The sequence below is a fragment of the Macaca thibetana genome, chromosome 1, assembly GCF_024542745.1.
Source record: "Macaca thibetana thibetana isolate TM-01 chromosome 1, ASM2454274v1, whole genome shotgun sequence".
In the NCBI taxonomy this organism is placed as follows: Eukaryota; Metazoa; Chordata; class Mammalia; order Primates; family Cercopithecidae; genus Macaca; species Macaca thibetana.
Window position 1 is genome coordinate 128241767 of NC_065578.1, and position 25738 is coordinate 128267504.

Genomic DNA, 25738 nt, shown 5'->3' on the forward strand with positions numbered 1-25738 from the left:
GGCACGTTTTTCAGTGTAAGCAGTGTCATCTCTTTGATAGTATAGTTCCTTTTTTAGTCCTGTCTTGCATCTATCATTCTGATTGGTACAATTAACTGCACAGGTCCCCTTAGAGGACCAATCAATGACGATTCCATAGGAATTATTTTGCGGTACCACAGCGTGATCAGAGATGCAATCCTGGTGGGAGTAGTAGCTCACGCCTGTAATCCCAGCACTTTGGGAGGCCGAGGCCAGTGGATCACCTGAGGTCGGGAGTTCGAGACCAGTCTGGCCAACATAGAGAAACCCTGTCTCTATTAAATATACAAAAATTAGCAGGATGTGGTGGCGCATGCCTGTAATCCCAGCTACTTGGGAGGCTGAGGCAGGAGAATCCCTTGAATTCTGGGGGTCAGAGGTTGCAGTGAGCTGAGATTGTGCCATTGCACTCCAGCCTGGGCAACAAGAGTGAAACTCCATCTCAAAAAAAAAGAAAAAAAAAAAGAGATGCAGTCCTTTCAAATCAATATTTCTAAATCCTTTGACCATTGTTGAGGTTATTGACACCTCTCTTTTCTGGGCTTAAACTGTTACAATTGAACTGAACTCTGAATGATCCGGGCTCCATCTAGAAAAGAAATGATAGGATACTGGTGTTTGATTATGACCTGGAATTTTAACTAGCCACTGTTGTCCGTAGCCTTTTAGGCAACCGATAGCCGGCCCTGTGCAAAGCAGGGGAACTGATAACCCATGGACACACTTATTTATTTATTTATTTATTTATTTATTTATTTATTTTGAGACGGAGTCTTGCTCTGTCGCCCAGGCTGGAGTGCAGTGGCGCGATCTTGGCTCACTGCAAGCTCCGCCTCCCGGTTCACGCCATTCTCTTGCCTCAGCCTCCCGAGTAGCTGGGACTACAGGCGCCCGCCACCTCGCCCGGCTAGTTTTTTTTTTTGTATTTTTTAGTAGAGACGGGGTTTCACCCTGTTAGCCAGGATGGTCTCGATCTCCTGACCTCGTGATCCGCCCATCTTGGCCTCCCAAAGTGCTGGGATTACAGGCTTGAGCCACCGCGCCCAGCCTGATGGACCCATTTATTAACATTCCTTCCTCCTCTGGGTGAGAGGGCCCATGAGTATCTGTAGGCTCAGGCATCCAAACACTATTATTAATATAAGCCTCAACCGGGGGTTCCAACCATGTAACAGGCCTAATTAATGGCGGAAATGGGATGTATGCCCAATAGGTATAATTTTGGTCTGCTGTAGCCACAGGGAGACTTACTGCCATAGTAATTACCGCAATCATAGCTACCGTCAGGTTACTTGAGGTTAGTGGTTTTTGTTGTGTTTTCAGGTTTTCTTCTGCAAGGTGGGTCAGCCACTTGATCTGTCCCCAAGTTGGTGGGCTTGCTTGACAGGTTTTGTTGGTCTTCATCTGGTCGGCTGAAATGTTCATTCGAGCCATCAAGCATGCTAGGGGGTAGAGATCTTGGTTCCAAAACCCTTTTCTCTTCTTTGGAATTTTGCTCATCATAGAATTTAAGATATCTTGTAGTCAAACTGGAAACTGGTTTTCTTCTGGAGAAATACAAGCAAACCCTCTTCCCCATGTTATAACTCTCCTTCTTTCCCAGGTTTTTGTTTTAAAGTCCTTCCACCACACAGATTTTCCTTCATGAACATTTACCTTCTGTCCTGTTACATGCTGTTCAGCTGCTGTAGTAACCTGATTCCGGGAGATGTTAAAAAAATTTAAGGAGGCCGGGCGCGGTGGCTCAAGCCTGTAATCCCAGCACTTTGGGAGGCCGAGACGGGCAGATCACGAGGTCAGGAGATCAAGACCATCCTGGCTAACAGGGTGAAACTCCGTCTCTACTAAAAAATACAAAAAAAAATAGCCCGGCGAGGTGGTGGGCGCCTGTAGTCCCAGCTACTCCGGAGGCTGAGGTGGGAGAATGGCGCAAACCCAGGAGGCGGAGCTTGCAGTGAGCTGAGATCTGGCCACTGCACTCCAGCCTGGGCGACAGCGCGAGACTCCCTCTCAAAAAAAAAAAAAAAAAAAAAAATTTTAAGGTAATGAGCCAACTGTAATTGCATATGAGGGGTGGAATATTCCATATCTCCCCCTATTTTCTATTTATGTAATTGCATTTTTAAGGTTCAATTGGCTCGCTCAACAATCGCTTGCCTTTGAGAATTACAGGGGATAACCATACTGTGTTCAATGCTCCATTGTTTTAAAAATGTTTGGAAAGATCTACTACAGTAGCCTGGTCCATTGTCTGTTTTTAATTTTTGTGGAATTCCCATGACAGTAAAACAGGAAAGCAAGTGTCTTTTTATATGTGTTGTTGTCTTGCTGGTTTGACAAGTAGCCCGTATAAAATGAGAATATGTATCTATGGTCACATGGACATAAGAAAGTGTGCCAAATGCAGGAATGTGGGTGATGTCCATTTGCCAGATCATGTTAGGTGCCAACCCTCGAGGGTTAACACCATTTCCTTGATGTGCTAGTTTTAGTACCTGGCACTGAGGACAATGTTGTACAATGTCCTTGGCCTGTTTCCACATAGTTTAATACTTGTTTTTAAGTCCTGCTGCATTAAGGTGTGTTAATGAGTGGAAAGTTTGGGCATTAGTAAGTATGGGGGAAGCCAATAAGTCAGCTTGCTCATTAACCTCAGTCAAGGGTCCTGGAAGATTGGTATGTGCTCGGATATGGCTTATATAGAAAGAAAAATCCCTAGCATGCACAGCTGTTTATAAAGAGTTGAACAATTGATAAAGCTGTTTATCAATAATATATTTAATTAAGACAATTTCAATATGCCGAGTAGCTTATACAGCATAAGCTGAATCTGAAACAGTATTAACTAGCTGATTAAAATCTTCTAATACTGCAATCATTGCCTGTAATTTAGCTCTTTGGGCTGAGGAAAAATTAGTGTGGATAACTTTATCACAAGGTCCCATATATGCCGCTTTCCCAGTACTGGAGCCATCAGTAAAAACAATCATGGCTCCTTCCAAAGAGGCATCATGAGTAATTTTTGGAAGAACCTATGTAGTTAAATTTAAGGACTGTAAAATTTTATTTTTAGGATGATGATTATCAATACATTCAATAAAGTCTACTAAATCAACTTGCCATGTAACTGAGTTAATAAATGCTTGTTTAACCTGATTTTTATTTTTTGGAACTATAATCTTATTGGGCTCAGTGCCACAAAGTTTAACAATTTGCATACGAGCCTGTCCAATTAAAATTGTCATCTGACCTACATATACTGTAAGTGTTTTCATGGTATTATGTGGCAAAAAAGACCATTCAACCAAATCATTATTTTGAACAATAACCCCCATTGGGGCGTGTGAAGTAGGGAACACAATGAATTGAAAAGGCAAGACTGAGTCAATCCTACTGACCTGGGCTTGCTGAACTTTTTTTCAGTTACTCTTAACTCATTCATGGCCATGGGTATTAATTCTCTTTTACTGTGTAAGTTGGAATCTCCCCTCAATATTGAGAAAATATTAGACATAGCATAAGTAGAAATTCCTAAGGTGGGCTGAATCCAATGATTATCTCCTAACAATTTTTGAAAATGATTTAAGGTTTTTAAAGAATCTTTTCTGATTTGAACCTTTTGAGGCTTAATGGCTCTATCTTGTACTTGCATCCCCAAATATTGAAAAGGAAGTGTTGTTTGAATTTTGTTAGGTGCTATAAGCAATCCAGCATTTGTAATTGCCTTTTGCAAAGATGAATAACGTTGAATAAGTTGGTCTCTATTTTTCTGTTGCACATAGTATGTCATTCATGTAATGAATGATGTAACAATCTAGAAATTAATCTCCAACAAGCTGGATAGCTTTGCCTACAAAAGTTTGACAAACTGTGGGACTGTTTAATATACCTTGGGATAAAACCTTCCAATGATATCTGGCTGCAGGTTCTTTGTTATTAATGGCAGGAATAGTAAAGGCAAATTTTTCAAAATCTGTCTCTGCTAAAGGAATTGTAAAGAAGCAGTCTTTTAAATCTATAATAACAAGCAGCCAGTCTTTAGGGAGCATGGTGGGGGATGGGAGTCCTGGTTGTAAAGCTTCCATCAGTTGAATTAGTGTTGACCTCCCGCAAGTCAGTCAGCCTGCGCCATCTACCATACATTTTTTTAAAATCACAAATACTGGGGAATTCCAAGGAGAGAAAGTGGGTGAAATATATCCTTTTTCTAGTAGTTTTTTAACTATTTCATGGAGCACCCCCAAGTTTTCCTGAGGGAGCCGTCACTGTTCAACCCAAACAGGATACTTCAGGGCGAGCCTGAATTGCTCCTTCACCATAGTGAACTGTGGGTTGGGCAGTAATGGGCGCGGCGAGCCGAGTTTCAGGCTCCCTCCCCCTGCACTCACTCGGCTGAGGAGGAGGTGGCCATTCCAGACATTTCTCTGAAGGAGCTGTGGGCTGAACAATTTTCTGCATAGGTTTAGGGAGACTGGGGGTATTGGCAGAAATCACCTCTGGTATCGGGGGAACCAGCTCCCGATATTTCAACGTAGGTTCTTTTCTATTTTCCGTAAATGTCGGCTGGTCTGAGAAATAAAGAGAAAGAGTACAAAAGAGATAAATTCTACAACTGGGTCTCTGGGTGACATCACATTTTGGCAGGTCCTGTGATGCCCCTGAGCCACAAAACCAAGTTTTTATTATGGATTTCAAAGGGGGAGGGTTGTACGAATAGGGAGTGGGTCACAGAGATGACATGCTTCAAAGACAATAAAATATCACAAGGGCAGAGAGGCAGAGCAAGATCATAAGGCCAGGGCAAAACTAGAATTACTGATGAAGGTCCATGTCCTGCAACAGGAAACAGGGTTCGAGAGCAGACAACCAGTCTGACTAGAATTAGCCAGGCTGGAATTTCCTAATCCTAGCAAGCCTGAGGGCACTGCAGGAGACCCGGGCATATTTCATCCCTTATCTACAACTGCGTAAGACAGACACTCACAGAGTGGCCATTTTACAGACCTCTCCCTGGGAATGCATTTGTTTTCCCAGGGTTATTCCTTGCTGAGGAAAGAATTCAGCGATATTTCTCCTATTCGCCTTCTGAAAGAAGAGAAGTATGACTCTGTTCTGCCCGGCCCCTCAGGCAGTCAGACTTTATGGTTATCTCCATTGTTCCCTGAAAATTGCTTTTATCCTGTTCTTTTCAAGGTGCCCAGATTTCATATTGTTCAAACACACATGCTTTACAAACAATTTGTGCAGGTAACACAATCAACACAGGGTCCTGAGGCAACATACATCCTCAGCTTAGGAAGATGACGGGATTAAGAGATTAAAGACAGGCATAGGAAATTAAGAGTATTGATTGGGGAAGTCATAAATGTCCATGAAATCTTCACAGTTTACGTTCAGAGATTGCAGTAAAGATAGGCATAAGGAATTATAAAAGTATTAATTTGGGGAACTAACAAATGTCCATGAAATCTTCACAATTTATGTTCTTCGCCATGGCTTCAGCCGGTCCCTCCGTTCGGGGTCCCGGACTTCCAGCAACACTCTGGACTCTCCCTTTTTGTTAGTACTTGGCAGAGGCGGTTCAGAGGCCTGATCATTAAACTCCTGCCTCTCCTCCTCTGACTCAGCCTCATCATCTATCTGAAAAGGCTCCAGTGCTGCACGCACCAATGAACAAACTGACCAAGCAGGCAAAGGAATTTCCTTTCCCTTTCTATGTGCTCTTTTAAGGTCCTTTCCAACTCTCTCCCAATCTTTCAATTCCAAAGTTCTCTGTTCCAGGAACCAAGGGCAAAGTTGTTCCACAGCATAAAACAAATCCATAAGATTTTTCGTATCAACTTTTACCCCACCATGCTTCAAGATCTGCCATAGCAAGCTCAAATGCATGGCGTACTTACTTTCAGTTTGTCCCATTTGTGTCCCTAGCTTTCTCGGAGTGCCACGCTTACCTGCAGAGCTTAAAACCTTTTCGTCCTGGCGAGTCCTTTGTCTGTCGATCCTCCATTTCACACGCTCGAGTGTTCCTTCACTGGATTCTTTCGGGCCCCACATTGGGCGCCATAATGTTGGGGACCAGCCTCAACACCATCCATAGGGTATCCGAAGTCCGGTGGCAACAAAGGAATAAGAAGAGACAGGTTAGGAGTTCATAAAGGTGGGATCCAGGAAGCCAGTCACAAAATGGAGGCTGCAAAAGGCCCAGAGTTCTGGTCTTCACACTATTTACTGAGTACAGTCACTTAGATCTAAGAAGCAGATGTTCAGAGCAAAACAGTGAAAGGGAGGCAGTACGTCATACACGTAATCTGTAGCAGTGGCAGTTTAAGTGAATCTCCTTTGTACTCAAACAACATATCTTTAGTTAGCTGGTGGGAGTGGGCTTAACTAGGAGCCTGCATATCTAGCCACATTCCAGTGCTTCAAAGGAGCATCCTTCTTCTTGAGCACAGTGTTTGTAGATAGGAGAGCAGGATGCGCTCAGAGCATGGGAACATAATAGTGATAAGAAGAACTTCCTCCTCAGAGGCCTCTTGTGGCTTTCCACAACTTATTGTCCCGTATTTTTATAGCCAGTTTATGCAGGCACCCCATAAGCCTTTTTCCCAACACTTAATGACTAGTAATGTTGAACTTCTTTTCATGTGCTTATTGGCCATTTGTATAACTACTCTGGAGAAATGCCTATTCAAATATTTTTCCTTTTTATTTTTTTAATTTGAGGCAGGGTCTTACTCTGTTACCTGGGCTGGAGTGCAGCAGTGTGATCACAACTCACTGCAGCCTGAAGCTCCCAGTTCCAGGTGATCCTCCCACCTCAGCCTCCCAAGTAGCTAGGACCACAGGCTCACACCACCACACCTGGCTAATTTTTTAAATTTTTGGTAGAGGACAGGGTCTCATTATGTTGCCCAGGCTGGTCTCAAACTCCTGGGCTTAAGCAGTTCTCCCATCTCAGCCTCCCAAAGTGTGAGAATTACAGGTATGAGCCACTGCACCTGACCCTTTTGCCTATTTTTTAAATTGAGTTGCTTCTTTTTTTTTTTTTTTTTTTTTTTTTTTTTTTGAGACAGAGTCTCACTCTGTCGCCAGGCTGGAGTGCAGTGGCATGATCTTGGCTCACTGCAGCCTCCACCTTCTGGGTTGAAGTGATTCTCCTACCTCAGCCTCCCCACTAGCTGGGACTATAGGCGTGCACCACCATGCCCAGTTAATTTTTGTATTTTTAGTAGAGACAGGGTTTCACCATGTTGGCCAGGATGGTCTCAATCTCTTGACCTCATGATCTGCCCACCTTGGCCTCCCAAAGTGCTGGGATTACAGGCATGAGCCACTGCACCTGGCCTTGAGTTGACTTTTTATTGTTAAGTTGTAAGACTTCTTTATATATTATGGATATAAGTTAAGTTTTGTGTGATTTGCAAATATTTTCTCCCATTCTGTGGGCTGTCTTTCACTTATTTTTTGGTATCCTTTGAAGTACAAGTGTCTGATTTGGATAAAATTCAGTTCTCCATTTTTAGTTTTTTTGCTTGTGCTTTTGATGTTATGGTTAAGAAACCATTGCATAACACATTATAATGAAGATTTACTTTCTTCTGTAGAAAATTAGAAAACTTGGGCCGGGCCCAGTGGCTCACGCCTGTAATCCCAGCACTTTGGGAAGCCAAGGCAGGTGGTTCACGAGGTCAGGAGATTGAGACCATCCTGGCTAACAGGGGGAAACCCCGTCTCTACTAAAAAAAATACAAAAAGTTAGCCAGGCGTGGTGGTGGGTGCCTGTAGTCCCAGCTACTCGGGAGGCTAAGGCAGGAGAATGGCATGAACCCAGGAGGCAGAGGTTGCAGTGAGCTGATGAGCCAAGATCACGCCACTGCACTCCAGCCTGGGCGACAGAGCGAAACTCTGGCTCAAAAAAAAAAAAAAAAAAATTCAAAAACTTGCCCCTGCAAGTTTTGTACCTGGAGCTTTTATGAGTAGGTCTATGATCTATTTTGAGTTCATTTGTGTATATAATGTAAGGTAGGGGTCCATTTTCATTCTTTTGTGGGTGAATTTCAGGTCGTCCCAACAGCATTTGTTGAAGACCCTATTCTTTCCTCATTGAATTGTCTTGGCATCCATGTTGAAAATCAGTTGACCAGGCAGGGCGTGGTGGCTCATGCCTGTAATGCCAGTACTTTGGGAGGCCAAGGCTGGTGGATCATGAGGTCAGGAGTTGAAGACCAGCCTGGCCAAGATGGTGAAACTCTGTCTTTACTAAAAATACAAAAAATTAGCCAGGTGTGATGGTGGGCACCTGTAATCCCAGCTACTCAGGAGGCTGAGGCAGAGAATTGCTTGAATCCAAGAGGCAGAGGTTGCAGTGAGCTGAGATGGCGCCACTGCACTTCAGCCTGGGTGACAGAACGAGACTCCGTTTCAAAAAAAAAAAAATCAGTTGACCATGATGTAAATGTATGCCAATACCACACTATCTTGATTACTGTAGCTTTGTAGTAAGTTTTGGAATTAGGATGTATGAGGCCTCCAAATTTGTTCTTTTTCAAGAATACCTGGGCTATTCTAGGTCTATTGCATTTCCATATGAATTTTGAGGTTAGCCTGTATATTAGTCCATTTTCATGCTGCTGATAAAGACATACCCAAGACTGGATAATTTATTAAGAAAAAGAGGTGCAATGGACTCACAATTCCATGTGGCTGGGGAGGTCTTACAATCATGACAGAAGGCAACAAGGAGCAAGTCACATCTTACATGGTGGCAGGCAACAGAGCATGAGAGCCAAGCGAAAGGGGAAACACCTTATTAAATCATCAGATCTTGTGAGATGTATTCACTGTCACATGAACAGTATGGGGAAACCACCTCCATGATTCAATTATCTACCATGGGGTCCCTCCCACAACACATGGAAATTATGGGAGTTACAATTGAAGATGAGATTTGGGTGGGGACATAGCCAAACCAAATCAGCTTGACAAGTTTTTTCTTAAGACAGGGTCTTGCTCTGTCACCCAGACTAGAGTGCAGTGCATGATCTTGGCTCACTGCAACCTCTGCCTCCTGGGTTCAAGCAATACTCCTGCCTCAGCATCCCGAGTATCTGGGACTACAGGTGCCCGCCACCACACCTGGCTAATTTTTTGTATTTTTAGTAGAGATGGGGTTTCACTGTGTTAGCCAGGATGGTCTCGATCTTCTGACCTCATGATCCACCTGACTTGGCCTCCCAGAGGCATGAGCCACTGTGCCCTACCTAGACTTTTTTTTTTAACTTGAAAACTAGTGAGGGCCAGGCATAGTGACTCACGCTTGCAATCCCAGCACTTTGCGAGGCCAGGGCAGGAAGATCACTTGAGGCCAGGAGTTAGAGACCAGCCCAAGCAACATAGCCAGACCCCATCTCTATAAAAATAAAAAATTAGCCACCAGGTGGTTGCATGTGCCTGTAGTCCCAGTTACTTAGGAGGCTGAGGAAGGAGGATTACTTGAGCCTAGGAGTTAGAGGCTGCAGTGAGCCGAGATTGCGCCACTGCACTCCAGCTTAGGCAACAGACTGAGACCCGAACTCAAAAAATAATAAAGTAGTGAGGAAATACTGAAGAATTTTAAGCAAGGCTTCAGTGGAGAAAATGTTTAAGACTGGATGCTGGTAGATCATTTATTTTAGTTTGGGTTCAAGATGATAGTGTCCTAGAATGAAAGCTGATTACACATTCTGACCATCATTTCTCATAGTGTCTATAATATAGGCAAAATAATAGCTCCAGTGTCCACAGGCACACCTGTGGAAAGAAGTGCATCTGGACCATGTCACACACTCCTTCCTCTCCAGTATCCAGCCTGCTTCGTAGTCCACAGCTCTTCCAGTAGTGGTTGTGCTGGGGAGCATTGAGAGGATCTGGGGAGCACAGTGGGGCAGGTCAAATACTATTGGAGTGACATTGCACTCTAGAAAAGGAGCCCTGAAATCCCACAAGTAAAAAGGCAGGCAGGCCAGTAGAGACCAACCATCCCAGTCTTATTCACCACTGTAGACTATATAGTGTGGGCATGTGGAATCATGTCATACACTTCTTGAATGACTGAGTTTAGGAGTGCTTTGGCATCTCCATTAAATAGTATGGCTGGGCATGGTGGCTCACACTTGTAATCCCAATACTTTGGGAGGCCGAGGCGGGAGGATCACTTAAGGTCAAGGGTTCGAGAACAGCCTAGCCAACATGACGAAACCCTGTATCTACTAAAAATACAAAAATTAGCTGGCGTGGTAGTGGGCGCCTGTAGTCCCAGGTCCTTGGGAGGCTGAGGCAGGAGAATTGCTTGAACTCGGGAAGTGGATGTTGCAGTGAGCCGAGATCATGCCCCTGTGCTCCAGCCTGGGCGACAGAGCGAGATTCCATCTCAGAGATAAACAAATCCAGTATATTTAAGGCCAAGTGCGATGGCTCATACCTATAATTCCAGCACTTTGAGAGGCTGAGGTGGGAGGATCACTTGTGTCCAGGAGTTCAAGACCATGCCTGGCAACATAGTGAGACCCTGTCTCTACAAAATAAAAAAGCCAGGCACAGTGGCACGTGCCTGTAATCCCAGCTACTTGGGAGGCTGAGGTGGGAAGATCGCTTAAGCAGGGGAGTTCGAGGCTGCAGTGAGCTGTGATTGTGCCACTGTACTCCAACCTGGATGACACAGCAAGACCCTGTCTCAAGAAAAATAACAAATGTGATAGAGTTGAAGCAGAGCATGGTGGCTCACGCCTGTAATCCCAGCACTTTGGGATGCTGAGGCAGGAGGATCACTTGAGCCCAGGAGTTCAAGACCATCCTGGGCACCATAGCAAGGGTTATGTCTACCAAAAAAAAATAATTTTTTTTTAATATGCCAGGCAATGACACCTATATTCCCAGCTACTTGAAAGGCTGAGGAAGGAGGATCACTTGAACCCAAGAGTTCGAGGCTACAGTGTGCTGTGATCTTACCACTGCACTCCATCCTGGGCAACCAAGTGAGACCCTGTCTCAAAAAAAAAAAAAAAAAAAGAAAAGAAAAGAAAGAAAAAACTGAAAGGAAATAAAATTAAAGGAATTTGTGTGATTCTCTTTTTATTTATTTTTTAAATTTTATTTATTTATTTATTTGTTTTTTAGAGATGGAGTCTTGCTCTGTTGCCTAGGCTGGAGTGCAGTGGTGCAATCTCAGCTCACTACAACCTCTGCCTCCCGGGTTCAAGCGATTCTCCCGCCTCAGCCTCCTGAGTAGCTGGGACTAAAGGCATGCACCACCTTGCCAGGCTAATTTTTTGTATTTTAGTAGAGATGGGGTTTTACCATATGGTCCAGGCTGGTCTTGAACTCCTGAGCTCAGGTAGTCCATCCACCTCAGCCTCCCAAAGTACTAGGATCACAGGTATGAACCACCGCACCTGGCCTCTTTTCATGTATTTATCTATTTATTTAGACCAGATCTGACTGTATCATGCAGGCTGGAGTACAGTGGCATGATCATAGCTCCCTGTAGCCTTTAACTCCTGGCCTCACGTGATCCTTTTGCCTCAGCCTCCTAAGTAGCTACGACTAGTCCTGCACCACCATGGCCAACTAATTAATTTTTTTCTTTTTTTTGTGGAATTGGTGGTCTTACTGTTACCCAAGCTGGTCTCAAACTCCTGGGCTCAAGCAGTCTTCTCACCCCAGCCTCCCAGAGGGCTGATATTACAGGCATGAGTCACCATGCCCAGCCTATGTGATTCTCTTGACTGTACTATAAATTCCTTGACTATAAGATCAGGGACTGTAATAGTTTGTTCACCATTGTATTCACAGAGCCTGACACACAGTAGGTGCTCAGTAACTGTTGGGTTAATTGGTTGTAACTCTATGGTTTTTTATTATTGTTGCTTTAAAGATTTGGGTTGTAAAAGGTGTGTCAGGGTGCGGTGGCTCACGCCTGTAATCCCAACACTTTGGGAGGCCGAAGTGGGAGGATCACCTGAGGTCAAGGAGTTCAAGACCAGCCTGGCCAACATGGTGAAACCCCGTTTCTACTAAAAATACAAAAATTAGCTGGACATGGTGGTGTGTGCCTGTAGTCCCAGCTACTCAGGAGGCTGAGGCAGGAGAATTGCTTGAACCCAGGAGGCAAGGTTCCAGTGAACCAAGATCACACCACTGCACTCCAGCTTGGGTGACAAAACAAGACTTCATCTCAAAAAATAAAAAATAAAATAAAGAAAGGTGAAAATGATAGCCAAGGTGTCAGGTGTGGTAGCTCATGCCTGTAATCCCAGCACTTTGAGAGGCCGAGGCAGGTGGATCACCTGAGGTCAGGAGTTCGAGACCAGCCTGGCCAACATGGTGAAACACTGTCTCTACTAAAAAATATAAAAATTAACTGGGCGTGGTAGCTGGCATCTCTAACTCCAGTTACTCAGGAGGCTGAGACAGGAGAATCGCTTTAACCCGGGAGGTGGAGGTTGCAGTGAGCCGGGATCATGCCGTTGCACTCCAGCCTGGGCAACAAGAGCAAAACCCCATCTCAAAACAACCAAAACAAAACAAACAAACAAAAAAAGATAGCCAAAATGAACTAATTAATTACATAGATGTTTAATTCAGTTATTCTATAACTACTGGATTTTGAGAGTTACATTTAAGTATTTTAAACCTCTTAGCTCCAAAAGATTTGGGCTTTTAAATTAAATATTTCCTGTATACAAAAGAATGAATATAATACACATGATATGAAAATTATTAATAAATTCTCATGTATCTATTATCCAGTGTTAGTAATAGTTTATTATCAGTTTCCTTATGTGCCCTGCCCCAATCTTTTTCCCTTTTCTTTCTCCCCAGAAGTAACCATTATTCTAAATGTTGTTTTTATCATTCTCTTGCCTTTTTGTTTCAGTTTTCCTATTTATATCCGCCAAATAATTAAAGAAGCTTTTTGGTTTTGAATTTTGTATGTTATGTCATGCCAAATAGTGTTCACTCAGTATTCATTTTTGAGATCCATATTGATGCATGCAATGGTAATTTTTTCATTTAATTGCTTTCTAATATTCCATTTTATGACTGTCTCTATGTACTGTTCTACTAAGGGACATTTGGTTTTTCTACAGTTTTTTTACAATTCATACTCTGCTAGTATGAACCTCCATATATCTATTTCCCAGTGTACATGTAGAAATGTTTTTGTTTTTGTTTTGAGACAGAGTTTCACTCTTGCTGCCCAGGCTGGAGTGCAATGGCATGATCTCGGCTCATTGCAACCTCCACCTCCTGGGTTCAAGCGATTCTCCTGCCTCAGCCTCCTGAGTAACTGGGATTACAGGCATATACCACCACGTCCAGCTAATTTTTTGTATTTTTAGTAGAGACAGGGTTTCACCATGTTTGCCAGGCTGGTCTCAAACTCCTACCCTCACTCAGGTGATCCACCCGCCTTGGCCTCCCGAAGTGCTGGGATTACAGGCATGAGCCACCGTGCCTGGCCGTAGAAGTGTTTTTCTAGAGTAAGTACCAAGGAGTAGAATAGCTGGGTCATGGGCTTGTGTATTTTATTTTATTTATTAATTAATTTATTTTTTGAGATGGAGTCTTGCTCTGTCACCCAGGCTGGAGTGCAGTGGTCCATTCTCAGTTCACTGCAACCTCTGCCTCCTGGGTTCAAGCGATTCTCCTGTCTCAGCCTCCTGAGTAGCTGGTATTACAGGCGCACGCTGCCCCCGACCCCGACTAATTTTTTTTTTGTTTGTTTGTATTTTAGTAGAGATGGGGTTTCACTGTCTTGCCAAGACTGGTCTCAAACTCCTGACCTCAGGTGATCCGCCCGCCTCAGCTGCCCAAAGTGCTGAGATTACAGGTGTGAGTCACTGCGCCCAGCCGGCTTTTGCAGCATTTACCCCCACTTTCATTTTTTTTTTTTTTTTGAGACAGAGTTTCACTCTTTTTGCCCAGTCTGGAGTGCAATGGCGCGATCTCGGCTCACTGCAACCTCTGTCTCCCAGGTTCAAGTGATCCTCCTGCCTCTGCCTCCTGAGTGGCTGGGATTATGGGTGCGTACCACCACGCCCAGCTAATTTTTTGTATTTTTAGTAGGGATTGGGTTTCACCATGTTGGCCAGGCTGGTCCTGAACTCATGATCTCAGGTGATCCACCTGCCATGGCCTCCCAAAGTACTGGGATTACAGTCACGAGCAACCTCGCCTGGCCTGGTTTGTGCATTTTCAACTTTGCAAAGATACTTGTATTTATACTTTCATTGACATGTATGAAAGTTTAATACAATGTAATGTTTCACAGCCTATTTAACATTTGCTATTGTCTGACTTTTTAGTTTTTTTTTTTTTTTTTTTTTTTGAGACAGATTCTTACTCTGTCGCCTGGGCTAGAGTACAGTGGTGTGATATCAGCTCACTGCAACCTCTACCTCTTGGATGCAAGCAATCCTCCTGCCTTAGCCTCCAGAGTAGCTGGGACTACAGGTGCGTATCACCACTCCTGACTAATTTTTTTTTTTGTTTTGAGACAGAGTCTTGCTCTGTCTCCCAGGCTAGAGTGCAGTGGCGTGATCTCAGCTCACTGCAAGCTCCGCCTTCCAGGTTCATGCTATTCTCCTGCCTTAGCCTCCCAAGTACCTGGGACTACGGGCGCCCGCCACCACGCCTGACTAATTTTTCTGTATTTTTAGTAGAGACAGCGTTTCCCCATGTTAGCCGGGACCATCTCAATCTCCTGACCTCGTGATCCGCCCACCTTGGCCTCCCAAAGTGCTGGGATTACAGGCGTGAGCCACTGCACCTGGCCTCCAACTCATTTTTTAAAATATGTTTTGGTAGAGACGAAGTTTTACCATGTTGGCCAGGCTGGTCTCGAACTCCTGACCTCAAGTGATCTGCCCACCTTGACCTCCCAAAGTGCTGGGATTACAGGTATGAGCTATTACACCTGGCCTATTTTCTTTTCTTTTCTTTTTTTTTTGAGGTGGTCTCTGTCATCCATGCTGGAATGCAGTGCATCTCAGCTCACTGTGACCTTCACCTCCTAAGCTCAAGTGATCCTCCTGCCTCAGCCTCCCGAGGAGCTGGGACCACAGACATGCACTACCATGTCCTATTAATTTTTATATTTTTTGTAAAGATAGGGTCTCACTCTGTTGCCAAGGCCAGTCTTGAACTCCTGGGCTCAAGCAATCCACCCACCTCAGCCCCGCAAAGTGTTCCTCCAAAAGTGTTGGGATTGTAGGTGTGAGCCACTGTGTCCTGCCTGACTTTTTAATTTTCCCAGTATGATGATTGTGAATGGTATCTGGTTTTCATCATTTTAATTAGCATTTCCCTGATTTGTAAAGAGGTTCAAAAATCTTTTCATGGGTTCACTAGCCTTTTGTGTTTTCTTTTCTGTGAAATACCAGTTTATGTCTTTTGCTCATTTTTCTTTATGAAGCTGTAGGCATTCTTTATCTATTCTAGATATGAATATAGATTATTAATCCCTATTAATCTATTGTCAGTTTTCCATGTTGCAAATAGCTTTTCCCATTTGTGGTTTACCTTTTCATTTTTTTTTGTTTTAAGAGTGCAAGGATGATGCTGAAAGGAATAACAAGGCTTATCTCTAGGATCCATAAGGTGAGTCCTGACTGACCTGAACACTGTGCATATTGCCTTTAGGTTCCTGGGTTCTTATTTTTAGATGGATTCATTGTATCTAGAGTGAAATGCTCTGGAAAACTTCATATGTAACAGGTTTCAGTAGAATAATTGTGCTTGAGAATTTACCATGGGATAGGAGAATTAATATTTTTCCAGAAAACATAAGTAAGTTCGACTGTAATTATCTTTATCGACTTTATTTCTCTAGCCAACTGGAATGGTTATCATCCCTTAATGAAGTATTTAAAAGAAAAACAAGTTGCCAATTTACAACTTTAGCATCTAGATTAGAATAAAAAATAAAATTGTACATGAAAAAGACCATTCTGCTGGTTTGCTTCATTTTTTCACCAAATAGTTGTTCAGTACTTTGTTTTTTTTTTTTTTTTTTTTTTTTTTTTTTTTTTTTTTTTTGAGACGGAGTCTCACTGTGTCACCCAGGCTGGAGTGTGCAGTAGTGCAATCTCAGCTCACTGTAACCTCCACCTCCCGGGTTCAAGCATTTCTTCTGCCTCAGCCTCCCGAGTAGCTGGGACTACAGGTGCGTGCCACCATGCCCAGCTAATTTTTGTGTTTTTAGCAGAAACCGTGTTTCATTGTATTAGCCGGCCTGGTCTCAAACGCCTGACTTCGTGATCTGCCCACCTCGGCCTCCCAAAGTGCTGGGATTACAGGCATGAGCCACTGTGCCCAGCCTTCAGTACCTTCTATATGGCAGGTACTCAGAATTCTAAGATGCTTCATTTCACTAATAATAGTTATTATTTGTTGGGTATTATGTGCCAGGTAATACACTAAGTGCTTCAGTTTTTTAATCCTCATGATCAACCCATGAACGAGATAATATCCTTGTTTCACAGATGTAGAAACTAAAGATGAGATTAGCTAGGTAACTTACCTGAGGAAATAGTCTGTGAGGCTGCAAAGCCCACACGAGGTGCCAGGTCTGTTTGACATCAAAGCCTGTGGCCTAACCACTGTGCTCTATTGCATTTTATGGTCCATGTTCTCCAGAAGCTTATAGTCCAGTAGAATCATGAATAAATGACTATTTCAGCGCGGTGCTCTGACAGCACCAAAGAGGAGCACCTGAGGTGGGTTAGTCGAGTCAGTAGGAGATCCTGATAAGGCTCAGAACTGAGCCAGAAAGACTTGGTCATTTTCAGCTGATTATTTAATTACAGATTAGATTTCCTAGAAGAGGAGCCCTTCCTCCTGTATGGCTCTCCCTGCATGTGCCCCCTTCCCTCAGGCCTATATATGAATACATGAAATAACCCATTATTATAAAATGAAATGAAAGCAAGGATCAGCAGAGGGATGGATTCTGGACTCAACTGATCATATTACAAGGCTAAAATAAATTTCCTTTATCAGCTGGACACGGTGGCTCATGCCTGTAATCCCAGCACTTTGGGAGGCCGAGGTGGGCAGATCACCCGAGGTCGGGAGTTTGAGACCAGCCTGGCCAACATAGTGAAACCCTGTTTCTCCTAAAAATACAAAAATTAGCTGCGTGTGATGAGAGAAAGTTTTGGGTTTTTTTTTTTAGTTTGGTTCAGGGTGACTGTATTAGTCAGGGTTCTCTACAGGGACAGCACTAATAGGATAGAAGTATATATGAAGGAGAGTTTGTTAAGGAGTGTTGAGTCACACCATCTGGCGAAGTCCCACAGTAGGCCATGAGCAAGCTGAGGAGCAAGTAAGCCAGTCCAAGTCCCAAAATTTCAAAAGTAGGGAAGCTGACAGTGCAGCCTTTAGTCTGTGACTAAAGGCCTGAGAGCCCCTGGCAAATCACTGTTGTAAGTCCAAGAGTCCAAAAGCTGAAGAACTTCAGAGTCCAGTGTTCGAAGGCAGGAAGCATCTAGCCCAGGAGAAAGATGAAGGCTGGAAGACTCAGCAAGTCAGCACCTTCTTCTGCCTGCTTTATTCTAGCTGCCCTGGCAGGTAATTAGTTGGTGAAACATTGAGGGTGGGTCTGCCTCTCCCAGTCCACTGACTTAAATGTGAATCTCCTTTGGCAACACCCTCACAGACACATGCAGGAACAATACTTTACAGCCTTTAATCCAATCAAGTTGACACTTAATATTAACCGTCACAGTGACCTTCTAGATTGGCCCACAAATGCTCTTTCAGAAACTGCAGGATGTTCATTTTGGAACTGTACAGAGGCAGTTGTACACATGGTTGTTTTCTCTGGAAACAACAGTCTACTTGAGTGATATATAAAACTTAAAGAACTAAAGATTCCATTTGGCTGTAGGCCAGGCATGGTGGCTGACACTTGTAATGCCAGCACTTTGGGAGGCTGAGGCAGGTAGATCACCTGAGGTCGGGAGTTCGAGACCAGCCTGACCAACATGGAGAAACCCCATCACTACTAAAAATACAAAATTAGCCAGGTATGGTGGCACATGTCTGTAGTCCCAGCTACTCAGGAGGCTGAGACAGGAGAATCGCTTGAACCCGGGAGACAGAGGTTGCAGTGAGCCAAGATCACACCATTGCACTCCAGCCTGAGCAACAAGAGCAAAACTCCATCTCAAAAAAAAAAAAAAAAAGATTCCATTTTGCTAGCTTTTAATTTGCTTCAAAAATTACCTGTAGTTTCAGCTACTTGAGAGGCTGAAGCAGGATGATCATGTGGGCCCAGGATATGAGACTGGCCTGGGCAATATAGCAAGACTACACCCTATGTCCAAAAAAAAGTATAACAAAAATGTCATCACATTACTGTAGAAATAGCACCACCTTGTGGCCCTTGAATAGTTTGTTTTCCACTTTGCTTTGTAAAGAGACATGGTGCTTTCTCTCCAGTAGATAAAATTGAGTAGCATTTAAGTAGTACTAGGGTATATTATTCAGGTTGCAGTGCTGAAGTAACAAGCCTTGTATTCTCAGTGGCCCAACACAAAGGGTATTGTTTGTGTTGTGTGCATGTGTTTTGCTTTGTTTTTCTGTTCCTATCTTTCTAAAAGGCTTTGCAAGCAAGATTGAAGTCTGGATGGAGGGACAAAAGTTTACCTTCTTGGGATACATCTCAACATGTAGCTTTTAAGATGGGGAGGGAGAGATAATTTATACCTCACACTTAATTGGCTCTGACTAGAAAGGACGCAATGACACAAGTTATTTCCATTCATAGGTCTTTAGCCAAAGGAATCACATGACCTCTCCCGTTTCTTCAAGGAAGGCTGAGAAATGTAGAGAACGATTTGGATATTTGGATATTTCCCAAGCATTGCTCCTTCTGCTGTAATTTACAGTCATACATTCTCAGACAGAGCTGGAGCAACTCTAGTACTTGACAGTTACTTTATATTAAAATCTACAAGTAATGGTTCAGAGGTTTCTGTGTATACTTCACTGAGTTTCCTATAGAGCATTTACTTTACTTCGTGGATGCTCTACGTACTCTCTCATTGCATGTTTTCAGTTTCAGATTCTTTATTCCAGGGCAAAGGGCTAAGTACTTTGTAGTGTGTTAAGTACTCAGAGAGGGAGATACAAAAATGAATAAAATCTAACCCCTTCTCTTCTAAGCGTGTAGCCTAGGAGACAAACATGTATAACATAACACGATACAATTTTTTTTTAAATAGAGACAAACTTGGATGTGAATTCCAGTTCACCGCCTAAAACTTTGTGACCTTAATCAAAATTACTCAGCTTCCCTGAACCTTGTCTTCCCCATCATAACAAAGGGTTGATAATATTCTGCCTATCTTCTAGGATTTCTAGGTTTAAAACTAGTACATATATAATACTGTATTGCCTGACATCTAATAGATACTCAGTTAACAGTAGGCAGGAGTACAACTCAAGGCAATGTAATAAAATTGCCGTGCAATACAAAGAGTGCTATTAGCAGAAAGGAAAGAGAATTACTTTTGACTGGAGGTGTCTGGCAAATTTTCACTGAGGATGTGACATTTGAGTTGAGGTTTGATGAATGGGAGGATTTAAATGGGGAGAGGGAAGTTGAAGTAGAATGAGCAGAAGTATAGAGGCATAAAAGTGACTTGTTTTAGCATGGTCATATGGTTATAAATGAAATTACAAAGGTAGGCTGAAGTCATCACAGTGGTCTAGATTGTTATGCTAAGGAATTTGAGACTTATTTTGACATCATTCTGGAACCTTCTAAGCTTTTTAAAATTTTTTTATTGTCGGGGTCTCACTGCTGCCCTGGCTGATGTGGAACTCCTGCCCTCAAACAGTCTTTCCACTTTAGCTCCCAAGTAGCTGGGACTACAGGAGTGGACCACCACACCTGGCTCCATCCAAGCTTTTAGATTAGTCGAAGGTTAAGCCTATTTTTGGGAAGATGAAGGACTATGAAAGAGGAAAAAATCAAAGATTTAGAGATAAAGATACAAGTTAAAATGTTATGTGTTGGCCGGGAGTGGTGGCTTACGCCCATAATCCCAGCACTTTGGAAGGCTAAGGTGGGCAGACCACCTGAGGTCAGGAGTTCCAGACCAGCGTGACTAACATGGTGAAACCCAGTCTCCACTAAAAATACAAAAATTAGCCAGGCGTGGTGGCGCGTGCCTGTAATCCCAGCTAGTGAGGCAGGAGAACCACTTGAACCTGGGGGCAGAGGTTGTAATGAGCGGAGATCATGCCATTGCACCCCCGCCTGGGCGACAAGAGTGAGACTCTCTCAAAAAAAAAAAAAAAACAAAAGTGATGTGTACAATACTCTCTCTCAACCTGTGCAGTGGGAATGTTAGACACAGAATTTATGTATGGAGTTTAGGATCATGTCATAAAATGGGTGTAAGTGTGAGGAGGGATGGTACAGAGATAACTTATATTTTCTGCACTCAAAAAACTGCTTGGTAGGCTGGGCATGGTGGCTCACGCCTGTAATCCCAGCACTTTGGGAGGCCGAGGCAGGAGGATCACTTGAGCGCAGGAGTTGGAGAGCAGCCTGGGCAACATAGCAAGACCCTGTCTTCAAAAAATTAAAAAAATTAAAAATTAGCTGGGCGTGGTGGCATGCGCCTGTAGTCCCAGCTACTTGGGAGCCTGAGATGCGAGCATGGCTTGGGCCTGGGAGTTTGAGACTACAGTGTGCCGTGATTGTGCCACTGTACTCCAGCCTGGGTGACAGAGCAAGACCCTGTCTTTAAAAAAAGAGGGTGAGAAGCTGCTTGGTGAGACTATAAAATACAGACAGCTTTCATATGATATCCTATTTATTAAGCAACTCCCTTATTACACTATCCATTATATTTCTGTTCTCTTGTTTCTCCTGGCTGCATTCCCTAATCTTTTCCTCATAACACATCTTTTCACTTTCTACATAAGGCTTGTTATCCTTAAGCTCAGTTTTGGAGTTTTTCACTTACCATTTTGTTAGATTTGTCTCCTGAAATCCCCCCTCTTCCCCTCTCTGTTGGTTCAGAGGTTTCAGTGTACAGTTCACTGAGTTACCTATAGAGCAGTTTGCTTTCACTTAGCTATGTATCTGACATACTCCCTTATTACATGTCTCTAATGAAAGATTCTTTATTCCAGGGCACAATTAGCAGGAAAATTGTTACAGGGCATGTAATTATAGCTGTCACATAGTGAGGAGCATTGCACTGATCCCCTGATACTGAGGTGACTGACAGAGAATGAGAATTACACAGTTTTGGCAACCATTCATCACTGGGCAAGCGCATTAAAAGAGCTTTCCTGCTTCAAGTTTGCTAATGGTTATGCTGTGTATGCTCCTGAATAATCTCTGACAGAATTGTTTGTTTCCATATAGGACAGATCCCTGATAAGGCAATACATAGACTGGAACAGATATAGAATATGAACAATGTCATTGGACTTAGTGAATTTTAAATAATAACAGGGATCTTTTTTACATAGAAGAAAAATGTATGTTAGTGACATCCCTGTTGCAGACATGGCTCACCTTCTCAGTGTTATAGCGAGCATAAAAAGTTTGTTTGGCCAGGTGTGGTGACTCAAGCCTGTAATCCCAGCATTTTGGGAGGCAGAGGCGGGCAGATCACCTGAGTTCAGGAGTTCAAGATCAGTCTGGCCAACATGGTGAAATCTCGTTTCTACTAAAAATACAAAAAATTAGCTGGGTGTGGTGGCACGTGCCTGTAATCCCAGTTACTCAGGAGACTGAGGCGGGAGAATCACTTGAACCCGGGAGGCGGAGGTTGTAGTGAGCCAGGATCACTACACTCCATTGCACTCCAGCTTGGGCAACAAGAGCGAAACTCTGTCTCAAAAAAAAAAAAAAAAAAAAAAAGTTTGATAACCCCATGACACTGAAATGATTTCTCTTACAGTTGGACCCTAGGTGTTTTTTACACATGGGGACCCAGGCAAGCCAAAGCATTGCTGCTCACCTAGATAACCAGGTTCCAGTTGAGAGTCCCAGAGCTATTTCCCGCACCATTGAGAATGACCCGGTAAGTTACTAATGTGTATATGGGGTTTCTCAGGGCTTATGATTTGTGTTCCTATCCTCATTTTGCATAGGAAAACTGAAACTGCAAGAAGCTTAGTAGATTTGCATTTACTCAGATACTGCACCTGAGATAGCACTCTGGAACCCAGATTCTCCCTGTCCCTGTCTGATACTGTGGTAACATACACTGGCCAGCTCCATCCATATCTGTTCCCATGTAATCCCGACTAGTGAATTCACCTAGTTTCATGGATTTTGCTGAGCATAGAGTTGTCGAATACTCAATACTTACTAAGTTTAATTTCTTACAGGGTAAGTTTACCAATTATTATTGCTTATATTATGTGTTGGGTGACAGACCTTTTCTTAAAGGACTCTGTAGTGAATATTTTAGGCCGATGGACTGGGATGATCTGTCACAAGTACTCAACTCTGCCATAAACAAATGGGTGTAAACATGTACCAGTAAAACTCTGTTTACAAAGCAGGTGTCCAGCCATAACTTAACATCCTCTGGTATGGAGAATACTAAAGAAATTAAACTACTTGCCCACAATTTTCTACCAGGGTAGGTTCAGAACCCAGTTTTTCTAATAACCAATCTGGTGCTATTTTGCAGTTTTGTAAGTGGATTTCCTAGGGTCTGGAGAGGGAACTAACTTGATTTGTTATGAGAAGAGCAGCATTTAAAATGAATTTTGTCTGCAGAAGCCAGGATTCCAGCAGTATCTAGTGTTGCATTTTCTAGTCCAGTTCCCCATTAGACTGGATATTGATTTCTTTTTGTTGCTACCTCTCATAAATGAAATTAATTTGTGGTCTGTGCTGTAATGTGAAGAACCAGTAGTTTCCTTCCCTGCCCCTACCCTCTGAGTCTTCCCATCTTAATACAGTCTGTGTGGAAGGAAAAAAAGAATCACCCATTACTCAAAACATGATCTCAGCAGGGTGTGTTTTAAATATATCTCTAGCCTTTGGCCATGCGGGGTGGCTCATGACTATCATCCTAGCACTTTGGGAGGCCGAGGCAGGAGGATCACTTGAGGTCAGTTCTAGACCAGCCTGGCCAACATGGCGAAAGCCTGTCTCTACTAAAAATACTAAAATTAGCTGGCTGTGGTGGCGGGCACCTGTAATCCCAGCTACTTAGGAGGCTGAGGCAGGAGAATCGCTTGAACCGAGGAGACAGAAGTTGCAGTGAGCCAAGATTGCGCCACTGCACTCCAGCCTGGGCAGGAGAGCAAGACTCTGTCTTAAAAAGTATATATATATGACTGGGTGAGGTGGCTCATGCCTGTAATCCCAATATATATATACCTTTCACCTATTTTGACAAACACAAAATGAAGTAGAATAAATGAATCAAGCCACTGAAGTGTCTTTCAGCTTTCTCTGTAATTGTAGTCCTTTTATCTGCCAGTTCCTCTGGGGTTTCTATGGAAACAGCAGCATGCAGATGATCTTGTCACATGACTGGGGCATCTCTATACACAGCACAGAAGAATCCAGATGGCAAGAATTGTCTTTGCTACCCCTACATCTACGGTTTACTTTGATGAGCAATTGGCTTCATTATTTGGGCCACCACTTTTATATACATACTGGGTTTGGGGACAGCAATCAGCATTCTTGGCTAAGATAAATGAGGATGGGCACAGTAGCTTATGCCTGCAATCCCTGCACTTTGGGAGGCCTAGGCGGGAGGATCACTTGAGCTTAGGAGTTCTAGACTAGCCTAGGCAACATGGCAAGACCCTAACTCTAAACAATTTTTTTTTTTTTTTGAGACAGAGTTTTACTCTTCTTGCCCAGGCTGGAGTGCAATGGCGCGGTCTCGTCTCACTGCAGCCTCCACCTCCCGGGTTTAAGTGATTTTCCTGTCTCAGCCTCCCAAGTAACTGATTACAGGCACCCATCACCACGCCTGGCTAAGTTTTGTATTTTTAGTACAGATTGGGTTTCACCATGTTGGCCAGGCTGGTCTTAAACTCCTGACCTCAGGCAATCCACCCACCTCAGCTTCCTAAAGTGCTGGGATTACAGACGTGAGGCACTGCACCCAACCAAAAAAAATTTTTTTTTTCTTTTTCTTTTTTTTCTTTTTTTTAGACGGAGCCTTGCTCTGTCGCCCAGGCTGGAGTACGGTGGCATGATCATGGCTCACTGCATCCTCCACCTCCTGGGTTCAAGCAGTTCTGTGCCTCAGCCTCCCGAGTAACTGGGATTACAGGCACCTGCCACCATGCCTGGCTAATTATTTGTATTTTTTGTAGAGACGAGCTTTCACCCTCTTGGCCAGGCTGGTCTTGAACTCCTGACCTCATGATCCACCGACCTTGGCCTCCCATAGTGCTGGGATGACAGGCATGAGCCACCGCACTCGGCCAAAAGTTTTTCAATTAGCAGTGCATAGTGGCATGCGCCTGTAGTCCCAGCTACTGGAGAGGTTTAGGTACAAGGATCACTTGAGCCGAAGAGGTCAAGGCTACAGTCAGCTGAGATCAGGCCACTGCACTCCAGTCTGGGCAACAGGCTTTCTCAAAACAATGGGAGATATCTTTTCCAGCTTTAAGAGATGAGTGGTCCAGGGCGCAGTGGCTCACGCCTGTAATCCCAACACTGAGAGGCTAAAGCGGGAGGATCACTGGAGTTCAGGAGTTCAAGACCAACCTGGGCAACATAGCAAGACCTCATCTCTACCAAAAAAGTCAAGAAGTTAGCCAGGTGTAGTGGTGCACACCTGTGGTCCCAGCTACTCGTGAGGCTGAGGCAGGAGGATCTCTTGAGCCTGGGAATTGGAGGTCTCAGTGAGCCGTGATTGCACCACCATACTCCATCCTGGTAAACCGAGCAAGATCTTGTCTCAAAAAAAAAAAAGAAAAAACAAGACATAAAGGCCGGGTGCAGTGGCTCACACCTGTAATCCCAGCACTTCGGGAAGCCAAGGCAGGCAGATCACTTGAAGACCAGCCTGTCCAACATGGAGAAACCCTGTCTCTACTAAAAATACAAAATTAGCCAGGTGTGATGGCACATGCCTGTGATCCTAGCTACTTGGGAGGCTGAGGCAGTAGAATTGCTTGAACCTGGGAGGCGGAGGTTGTGGTGAGCCACGATCGCACCATTGCACTTTAGCCTGGGCAACAAGGGTGAAACTGCATCTCAAAAAAAAAAAAAAAAAAAAAAAAAAGAATACATAAAGACATGAGTGAATAGCAGGCCTTATCCAATTTTCAAAGTCTTGGTCACAGATAAGAAGACAAGGCTGGGCTAGGCACTGTATCTCACACCTGTAATCCCAGCACTTTGGGAGGTCAAGGTGAGTGGATCATGAGGTCAAGAGATTGAGACCATTCTGGTCAACATGGTGAAACCCCATCTCTCCTAAAAATACAAAAATTAGCTGGGCGTGGTGGCGCGTGCCTGTAGTCCCAGCTGCTCGGGAGGCTGAGGCAGGAGAATCGGTTGAACCTGGGAGGCGGAGGTTGCAGTGAGCCGAGATCACACCATTGCACTCCAGCCTGGGTGACAGAGCAAGACTCCATCTCAAAAAAAAAAAAAAAAGAAGACAAGACTGGGCAAGGTGGCTCACCCTGTAATCGCAGCATTTTGGGAGGCTGAGGC

General features: G+C 43.7%; 2 protein-coding genes across 13 annotated transcripts in view; both read left to right on the forward strand.

Moving 5' to 3' along the window:
• DAP3 (death associated protein 3) overlaps positions 1 to 25738 on the forward strand; it is a 183236-nt gene that overhangs the window by 142403 nt on the left and 15095 nt on the right. For 5 of the 10 annotated variants that reach the window (XM_050754828.1, XM_050754794.1, XM_050754839.1 and 2 more), the window contains 3 exons: positions 14397 to 14514; positions 15607 to 15660; positions 21993 to 22115. In XM_050754828.1, the coding sequence (XP_050610785.1) occupies positions 15616 to 15660; positions 21993 to 22115 (168 nt within the window). In that variant the 5' untranslated portion in view covers positions 14397 to 14514; positions 15607 to 15615. The remainder of the gene's footprint in view (positions 1 to 14396; positions 14515 to 15606; positions 15661 to 21992; positions 22116 to 25738) is intronic. The other 5 variants (XM_050754848.1, XM_050754834.1, XM_050754819.1 and 2 more) reach the window with 2 other exon arrangements.
• The window catches only part of MSTO1 (misato mitochondrial distribution and morphology regulator 1), a 140030-nt gene that overhangs the window by 87276 nt on the left and 27016 nt on the right, over positions 1 to 25738 (forward strand). The window lies entirely within an intron of this gene.